Genomic DNA, 9,654 nt, shown 5'->3' with positions numbered 1-9,654 from the left:
CCCCCAATAAAGCATCCAACATCATATATTGGAATGGCTGCCTAAGTAAATAAGTGTTAGCAATACTGCTGCCTATTTGGCTTTCAGAATTTAAGATCCTTCTGCTAACCATGAGATACTTTGGTAAGCTTTCTTCTGAACACCTTAATAGATGACAGTCTCTGCATTTTGGGTATTTCACATAAGCTTTTGTCAGGTTAGCATATAATAAATGCAAAATCAACTGAATACGTAAACATCAAGGAAGCATATTTTACATTAAGTCTTGCACCTCCAAATAAAATTATTTTTTTATTTTAATACAAAAACTATTTTAGGCCAATTTGAGCAATTGGCCTAATATCAGCCAATTGCTCAAATATATATTGAACGAAAATAAAGACTGTACTGATCTTTGCAAAGAGTTTCTCTCAATGTACTTTCAAATAAACAACGCGTTGGTTATGATGAATATGGCATTCCAAACAAACTACAGAGCAAACACTACTTAAAAACAGTAGACCTAATTGAGTCTAGATGGACCCCTTTACAAACCTAATGTGATGATTAACTATGCATCTGGTAGCATGTCAAGTCCTTTTTGTGTGCCTATCTGATAGTGAAGTGAAAGGGCATGGACAGTGTCCAGTCCCAGCAAGCAAATCATTTGGAAGCAGTCATAGCCATAGATCAAAGATTTTTCACTCTATCCAGAGTCGATTTAAACCCACCAACCCAGCCCTCTGCTGCAGACAAAACCAGTTAGAAGTAAGAAAGACTCCTTAGGATCCAAAGATAATAAAGGAAGATAGAAGGGAAAAATGCAGAAAAGAAACAGACTGGCAGAACTTTGTTGTCTGTAGGCCAAGACAGCTGTTTTACATCCTGGTTTTACTTCAGATGGATAAAGAAAAGGAAAAATCTCCATCCTTTAGATCACCAAATATTATTTCAATTAGATTATGCAGATGCCTTCTATTCATGATTTGAGTCAATATAGTTCCCCACTGCCAACTCTAAGAAATGGCACACAAAACTCTACACATAAGCTTTTGCTAATTCATAAAAAGATTAAAAAGAGTGTGATTGTAACATTATCACACACCAGACCTTTGAAACAAAATGTAGATTTGAAAAGGAAGAGCTCCAACTTAATGGCCTTCTTAGAAGTGGCGCAAAACAAAGCGCAGTAATATACTAGCTTCATGTCAACATCATACTTCCAGTAGGTAGGGGAGTCAATACTTTGAAGTAAAATGAGCAAAAACTAAAGCAGGTCTTGCTTTCTAAGATTTAAACTACACCATGTGTGAATAGAAGGGTTGCTTTTAATTACTAGACTGCTCAAACCTACAGCTCACAAAGGTGGAGAACCTTTAAACAGAGCTGTACGTCTTCTGCTATTTCTCCAAGGTCAGATCAACAACATATTAACAAAAAACACTGTCAAACAGTGAGAACCGATACATCCTAAGTATATAACATTAATGTAAACTGATGTCCTTGAAAGGAATCAGGCCCCTAAAATCTGTCAGTTGAAAACTGTATTATGGAAAGTTATTTCAAAACCTTCCTTCTTCATGTCAGACTACCATTTCAGTCTACAGAGCAGTTAGCATAAAAAATATGCTTTTCCACTGTGTTAAATAACCCAACATTTTCTAACTATTAAATAGATGCACATAAATGAGAACTTTTTGCCTAAAAGGAATCTGGAAATTGAAATTGACAAATAGTTGAGCTTTAGATTCAGAATTCTAGGTTGATTCACAAGTAAAGAATGTTGCATCTCAGCCAGCTACACGAAGGTTTTGATCTTGGAAATAAATCAATGTCCAACCATAAACCAAGCTGGGCTACTGTCTGTGGGTGTACATATGCACAATCCTGCATGCATCCAAGATAATGGATGCATCATACACCCATTGATAATGAAAAAAGCTACACTCTCCTTGAAATGTTATTCAGTTTTTCCCTGCTTCACTTTACTTTAAAAAAAAAAAATTCTCTCACTAGTTTCACACGGAAATATGTAAAAAGGGTTCACTTCCATGCAATGGCACATTTAAGAACTGTGCACCCAACTATTTCTACAACCCGCATTTTGCAAGCCAATCTTTTTTGCAACTAAAAGTATTTACACTCTGGTTCAAGCTGACCAAAATCTGATGTGAGTTGAACAATCATGCTTCTATAAGTGGATATTATTATTATAATTAATCAGTTATTTTAAACAGAATCCAGCCAAAATACTAAATATAGTTAATCAAATCTGATCAAAATACCACGTCCCCCAACAAACTAATCCAAAGAAAATAAAAATGGTCCATAGGATGTTCTAACAAGAATAAAATGTTATAAAAGCATTAGAAATGTTATTCTGTAGCATATTTGTCTGATGTCTAGAAGTCAAACTTCTGCTTTTTCCGAAAAGCCAGCAAAACTAAGATCTAAAACTATAAGCTATAGTAGCCAAAATAATCTTGCAGCTAAAAAAAAAAGTCATTATTGCTACTTATGAAAAAAAAATAAACTACCTTTAGCAACAGGTTTAGACAGTTAAAGTACGTAGAAGTTTCTGCGAACTGTGCAAAGTAAACATTCGGGCTATGATTAGGCTAAAGGAACACAGAGATATCCAAGCATCCCATTTACTTATGCATTTTAAAATTCAATGGGAAAGGACAGAAGCTTTGAAAAATTACTTTTAAAAAGTATTTGTAAGTTTATGTGAAACTAGTAAAGGTTTTGTGACCATGTACATGCTATTTAACTAGTATATCATCCAACCTGTTTCAAAAATCAAGATTTATAAAACAGTTGTTACAGGTTGATCATAAATGGTATGCATCTGTGGTAATTAAACAATTAGCAACTTCTTGTGCCACAAACTGCACTTCCAGTTAGTTCAGTAAACACAGTCCTCATAAAAGATTAGCTAATAGGAACAATCCACAATTTTAAAGAGGAAATAGACGCTGTATTCTCTAGAATGTAAACAGGATTAGAACTGTCAGACCCACAGAAGCCTTTACTGTACTGTAACCATTAGCTTAGCTTTGCTGTTGAGAAACGCAACGTGCCCTACTGAATCATTTATTTTCAAATCCATACATTCCCCGCAGCAGTTCAAACTCCATCAGCGGTGCAGGAATGTATGAAAATGACAGGCAAAGGGCATTAGTTCTTTTCCCATACTGTTCTTCTATAAATGGAAGTGCAAGTTCTTCTACACAGCACTTTACCTAAGGATGTGTGAAGATACATCTCTAGAAAAATACAAAAATATCAGAAAATGAAGTACTATAAGCAAATTCATTATTTTCCCCCTCCAGTTATATTTAAAAAAAAAAAGGATGGAAAGGAAACCCAGTACCAGTACCTAGAAAAAAATGAAGCATATTACCATTCTGTTATCTACTAACATGCCAATTGTTCTGTTACGGGAAGAATTCTCTGTGTGTATGCATGTAAATATATTTCACGTTACCAGCAAAAAATACCCTGTGTGTGCACACACCCTCTTCAGAGCACCTGTTTCTGCATCCAATATTTAAAAGAAAAATACCAGAAACACTTTCATGGTTGCAAGTCAATCTCTTCTCTTAAAATTAAACGTGACATACGTTTTGTATTACATAAACTTTTCAATAAATTGTTTAGAAATAGAAAGCCTTTTGAAATATGTAAAGTCTGCTATTTTAATAAGGTGGCTAGCTCTGTGAGAACTAGCCCATTAAATCATAACCCAATAAAAAGTTGCATGGCTGACAGTTTTGCATTCTGCTTCCTCCTCTCCACTGTGATCTTTCCATTTTCTTTTCTTTTTTTAAACATCATTTCAGAGTTGTAAATAATGCTCATCCTATTACACTATTAGCCAAATCCATTTAAGCCTACAGATTTTTTTAGTGCGTTTTCCGCTGCATTGTCACCGTTATGAAAAAAAAAAGAGAGAGAGAAAATGGTGTTAAAATGAAAGGTCCCCTTTCCCCATCAAAAATGATGCCAGCAAGGGTTGGATATGGCAGGCAGGGGGAGGGTGGGGGGCCAGGGCGGCTAAGAAAAGAGCAAACAACCTCCACACACAGCCTCCTTTCCCACTATCTTTTTACAGAAGCTCTTGCTAGCAAAAAACACTATTGCTCCAGGCAGCGACATGCTGATGTTGGCACTGCCTAAACCAAACAAACACGATGTTTAACAGTCAAATAAAATGTCCCGCAGCCTCCCTAATGAATTTGTCAAGGACCATCAGATCACCCCCCTCCCCTGCCTCATTAACTCAAGTATGATGAGACGGATTATAACGAGAGAATACAGATCAATCGGTCTGAAGACTTCAAGTGGCTTTTAGCCCTGAGAGTTTCTCTCTCTCTCCCAGGCGCACACGCTCCGTCCTTTTAATAGAATACAGTATCTCCTGCTCCTGAAGGGGCTGCCACTTCGCTTTATACCCCCATCAAGGAGCTGCTGATGGACTTCTATACTAACATACATAAAAGCCGAGGTGACAAGGGCTCTTCAATTACAGGCTCCTCGGTTACTGTTTCCCCCCACCCCCCTTCAATTATTCATCGCTGGGAAGAGCAAATTCCGCCGCAGATGGAAGCAGCTCTTAAGGCGAGGCGGCCGCAGCCGCCCGGCCCCGGCAGGGAAGTAAGGGCTTGCACGGGCATTATTTGCTGGAAGTGTTTAAGTTTATGGCTCAAATGATGTTTCTAATTAGCGCGCGGGCAATAAATTCCAGCCGGCTTTTGTTTAAGTGATTTATTAGTCGCCGCAGCTTGGAGCTCAGGACAGGGACACTAGGAACTGATGGCTTCGAAATCGCAGGAGCCCAAGGAGGCTTTTCGCATCAGGCACCTTCTCAGCATGGCTGGGGCTGCGGTTGGAGGGATCCTGGGCTGCCCCTGCCTCTAACCTTTAAGCGCGTCTCTCTCCTCCAGCCCAGGGCCACTTCGTGGCTTTGGCAGGGCTGCGGGATCGGGGTGCGGGGAGCCGGGGTCCCGCAAGCCGAGCGGAATGGCAAGGAGCTCCGTGCGCCCCGTAGCTCTGGGGGTGAACGGGAGGGGAGGCCGAGGGATGCCCGCTGAGCCCCCGGAAAAGGAAAGGTGCTGCGATCCCCGGCCGGATGTCCACCGATCCCCACGCATGGGCTCCGTTTGGAGCCGGGGTTTGCCGGCGCTTGACACGGAGAACCCGCGCACACACGCACCACCCCCCGCAGCAGCATTTTCCCCGCCCAGGTATCCCATTCAGAGCCCCGTCTATGTTTTGTTTTTGGTTTTTTTGGTCTAAACTCAGCTCAGAAAAGAGCCTTATTTCCCTGAATGAGATTCAAGACAGGAAGATCGGATCGGATCGGATCGGATGGCTCCAGCAACTAGGGAGCTCCCCCAACTGGTGAGCTCACCCCACCCCGGGAGCCACGACCCGCGTGGGCTGGGGCTGGCGGCAAGCGCGGCGCAGCCTGATCCCGCTGCCGCGGGGCAACGAGGAGGAGCTGCCGGACCCCGCGAGAAGGGGCTCGAGCCAGGAGCAGAACAGGGCGCTCCCCGCTTTCCCCCCCAAAAAGGGAGTTTTTATTTTCTGCTCGCGCGGCCTTAAATTTTAAAACACACCAGGAAAAAAAGACTGGCGAGATCTGATTTATTCCAGCTCAGCAGTCTACATGGAAACAAAGCCAGCCCACCGCAACAAACAAACAAACAAAAATACCGCGCCGCAAATCTCCCCGCCCCCTCCCGCCTGGGAATGGTAAACCCAGAAGAGGAGTGTCATCGCAGCCGATCTGGCGAAAAAAATTAAAATAAAATCGTCAAATGGGGCAACGGATTTTAGGACGAGATCCTCGAAAACACTGGGGTTTTTAGGAAGACCCCCGAAAAACCCGGGGGGGGGGGGGGGCCTTTCTGAGACCAACAGGGTCCAATTCTTCACACTCATTGCTATTAAAACCCTCAAGGAAAGTAGGCTCGATTTGCAGGGGGGTTATTCAGGAGCGATATTTGCAATTACTGCATAATAAAAGAGTGATATATAGATATATACACACGCACACATATACATACACACGCGTACACGTTTACACATACATATACATGAACAAGTCAGCAGCTCAATAGCGTCTGGTTCAGATTTGCACAGGACTGAGCCCTAGCTACAAAAGCAGGGTCCGGACCGACTAAAACCCCTGCAAGTTGGCAGGAGGAAGGCTTTGCTTCCCCCACCCGAGTATAACGTGCAGGACGCGGAAGGATTCGTCCATGGCACTGAACCGTGACAAATGCGAGTGACAGGGTTGCTTTATTTTAATCATCACCATCATCCTTCTAACCGGTATTAGTGGCTTTGCCGCGCTTATCTCTAGTGCTATCATGATGGTTGTTGTTTTCACCATCATTGTCGCTGTTCTCGTGATTACTTAACAGCTTAATAACCAAAAAGCCTCTCGGCCTTTTGGCTCGGATCAAGTGTCGTTCCTGTTATTTTAGCTACTTTTCCGCGCGGAGATTTTCGCTCGGGGTTCACTGGGGATGCTCGTTTGCTCCTGGTGGCTTTTCCCCCCACCACCACTGCAAGCCTCGCGCTGTGCCCAGCTCCGCAGCACGCCGCGTGGGCACGGCCACAAACTTTGGCTAGGCGAAGGGCGCGTTTCCCAGCCGAGCCAGTGCGGGGAAGGCGGTCCGGAGCCGCGGCGCGGGGGCCCCGGGCGGGCTCGCCCCCCCCGCCAGGCTCGCTCGCCCTGCTGCCGCCCGGCCTGATTGCTGCTGGCCGGGAAGTAGCACGTGTCTGCCTTTCTCCCCCAGCACCCCCCCGGCCCGCCGGCAGCCCTGCCACTTCTCCTCGCAGCTGGCGGGTGGAAAACAAACAAACAAAACCGAACCAAACCCCTAAAATAAAAGCAAACTCAACCCCGCCACCCAATCCGGCCACCAAGTCACAGGGACGGAGCTCATGCACTTCATGCACTTGCACCCTTGTCTTTTTGTTTGGTTTTTTCTTTTTTTTTGTTTTTTTCACCTCTCTCAAGGCCACAACTCTCCCCAGGATTGAATCCCTGGCGCGGACCGCATCCTTGTCCTCCGGCCGGCTGGCGATGGAGGAGGAAGGGAGGGAGGGAGGGAGGCTGCGGGTGTGTGTGTGTGCTTGTGTGTGTGTTTGTGCCCCCCCCAGCCCCGCCGCCAGCAGAGGCAGCAGCGGGCAGCCGGGGCGCAGCGAGCCGCAGCCTCCGCGGGCACCTCCGGGGGCGGGGGGGGCTGGGGGGAGGATAAGCAAGCCGGGGGACAGCATCGGCACCCTCCTCCTCCTCTTCCTCCTCCTGCTGCTGCCAACGTGCAAAAAAATTTTAAAAAATAAATAAAAGGCAAGAAGCGAGAGGCGCGGGCGGGGCCGCGACCCCCCAAAACCAGCCGCTCCGAGAACAACTCCAAGCCCGGGAATGAGCCATCGGAGCCCGAGGGCGGCTGCCTGCGCCTGACGCTAGAGACCGACACCGAGAGAGAGGAAAGGGGAGGGTGGAGGGGGGTGGAAGTCAGCGCCGCCCTGCCAGGCCGCGGGACCGGCCTGCTGCCCCGATCCGGCCCCGGACGAGTTTGGAGGCTTGCTCGGGATCCTTCTGGGGCTTTTTTTGTTGGGGAGAGGGAGGGGGTCCATGACCTACTGACGCCGCCAGCGGTGCGTGGAGGCTGCACGGACCTTCCTCCCGGCCCCGCGGGCACAAGTCGCCAAACTTTGCAGGCGCGGGAGGAGGAAGAAGAGGAAGAGGAGGAGGAGAAGAGGGGGGCGCTGCCCCCGGCTCGGCGCTGCCTCCCCGCTCGCTCCCCGGCTCCGGGCGGGGAGAGGGGCCGGGCCGCGGCCGCGGGGGGTGGGGGCCGCTGCCGTCGTGCGAAGGAAGCTGCAGCCCCCGCTAAAGCATTGGATCCCTCAACGTACTGCGAGAGCCCGGTGTACAGCCCGGACCTGTGCCCCAACATGATCGCCGCGCAGGCCAAGCTGGTGTACCAGCTCAACAAGTACTACACGGAGCGCTGCCAGGCGCGCAAGGCGGCCATCGCCAAGACCATCCGCGAGGTGTGCAAGGTGGTGTCCGACGTGCTCAAGGAGGTGGAGGTGCAGGAGCCGCGCTTCATCAGCTCGCTGAGCGAGATCGATGCCCGCTACGAGGGCCTGGAGGTCATCTCGCCCACCGAGTTCGAGGTGGTGCTCTACCTCAACCAGATGGGCGTCTTCAACTTCGTGGACGACGGGTCCCTGCCCGGCTGCGCCGTGCTCAAACTGAGCGACGGCCGCAAGCGCAGCATGTCCCTCTGGGTGGAGTTCATCACGGCCTCGGGCTACCTGTCGGCGCGCAAGATCCGCTCCCGCTTCCAGACGCTGGTGGCCCAGGCCGTGGACAAGTGCAGCTACCGCGACGTGGTGAAGATGATCGCGGACACGAGCGAGGTCAAGCTCCGCATCCGCGAGCGCTACGTGGTACAGATCACGCCCGCCTTCAAGTGCACCGGCATCTGGCCCCGCAGCGCGGCGCAGTGGCCCATGCCGCACATCCCCTGGCCCGGCCCCAACCGCGTGGCCGAGGTGAAGGCGGAGGGCTTCAACCTGCTCTCTAAGGAGTGCTACTCGCTGACGGGCAAGCAGAGCTCGGCCGAGAGCGACGCCTGGGTGCTGCAATTCGGCGAGGCCGAGAACCGCCTGCTCATGGGCGGCTGCCGCAACAAGTGCCTCTCGGTGCTCAAGACCCTGCGGGACCGGCACCTGGAGCTGCCCGGCCAGCCGCTCAACAACTACCACATGAAGACGCTGCTGCTGTACGAGTGCGAGAAGCACCCGCGGGAGACCGACTGGGACGAGGCGTGCCTGGGCGATCGCCTCAACGGCATCTTGCTGCAGCTCATCTCCTGCCTGCAGTGCCGGCGCTGCCCCCACTACTTCCTGCCCAACCTCGACCTCTTTCAGGGCAAGCCCCACTCCGCCCTCGAGAGCGCGGCCAAACAGACCTGGCGGCTAGCCCGGGAGATCCTCACCAACCCCAAAAGCCTGGACAAGCTATAGGGCGGCCCGGCCCAGGACTTGTGTTGCACCGGGAGCACCGGACCCCCTCCCCGAGCCGCCCGGCCCTGCTCGCCAGGCCAGAGCGCTGCCTCCCTCCTTGCACGGAAGAGACTCTCCTCTGTCCTGCCCCTGACAACTTTCTTTTCTTTTCTTTTCTTTTTTTTTTTAATCTTTGAAAAAACAAACCTCCACCCCAGAGAAGCACTCGGACTTTGCCACCTCCACACGGCCCCCCACGCAGGTACACTTTCCGATCCGTGTCTAGTCCTTCTTTTCTTACCTCTCTCTCGTTTGCCTGAATGTTTGTCACCAAGTGAAAAAAAAATTATTTAACTCTATGTACAAATTTCACTTTAAAACGAACAAAAAAAAAAAACAACAAAGAAAAAGCAGCAAAAGTTTGACTGGTGTGAAATTGTATTTCGGGGCCGAGGGCGGATGATGCGCCTCGAGCCTGACTTGTTGCAAACTAATAAAAAAATAATATTACTTTAACTTGACGTGGAGGTTTGGGTGAATTCTTCCTAAATTCAGGCAAGTCGCTTTCCCCAGCCCCCTCCCCCCCCGACTTTCCAGGAGAAAACCATTCCTAAACCTTAATGCTTTGCTTAGAAAGGA

The 9,654-nt window shown here is 48.7% G+C and overlaps 2 protein-coding genes across 2 annotated transcripts in view; one reads left to right on the top strand and one right to left on the bottom strand.

Moving 5' to 3' along the window:
* Window positions 1-9,654, bottom strand: part of LRBA (LPS responsive beige-like anchor protein) — a 621,066-nt gene that overhangs the window by 242,733 nt on the left and 368,679 nt on the right.
* Window positions 7,859-9,595, top strand: MAB21L2 (mab-21 like 2). Its single transcript, XM_006019167.3, has one exon. The coding sequence runs from the start codon at window positions 7,957-7,959 to the stop codon at window positions 9,034-9,036; it is 1,080 nt and encodes a 359-aa protein (XP_006019229.1). The 5' UTR covers window positions 7,859-7,956; the 3' UTR covers window positions 9,037-9,595.

This window comes from Alligator sinensis, unplaced genomic scaffold, assembly GCF_000455745.1.
Source record: "Alligator sinensis unplaced genomic scaffold, ASM45574v1 scaffold169_1, whole genome shotgun sequence".
Lineage (NCBI taxonomy): Eukaryota > Metazoa > Chordata > Crocodylia > Alligatoridae > Alligator > Alligator sinensis.
Note: the sequence above shows the minus strand (reverse complement) of the source record. Positions and strands in the feature narration are given on the sequence as shown.

Coding starts and splice junctions, on each gene's coding strand:
- MAB21L2 (XM_006019167.3), top strand. CDS start 7,957: ATGATCGCCGCGCAGGCCAAGCTGGTGTACCAGCTCAACAAGTACTAC.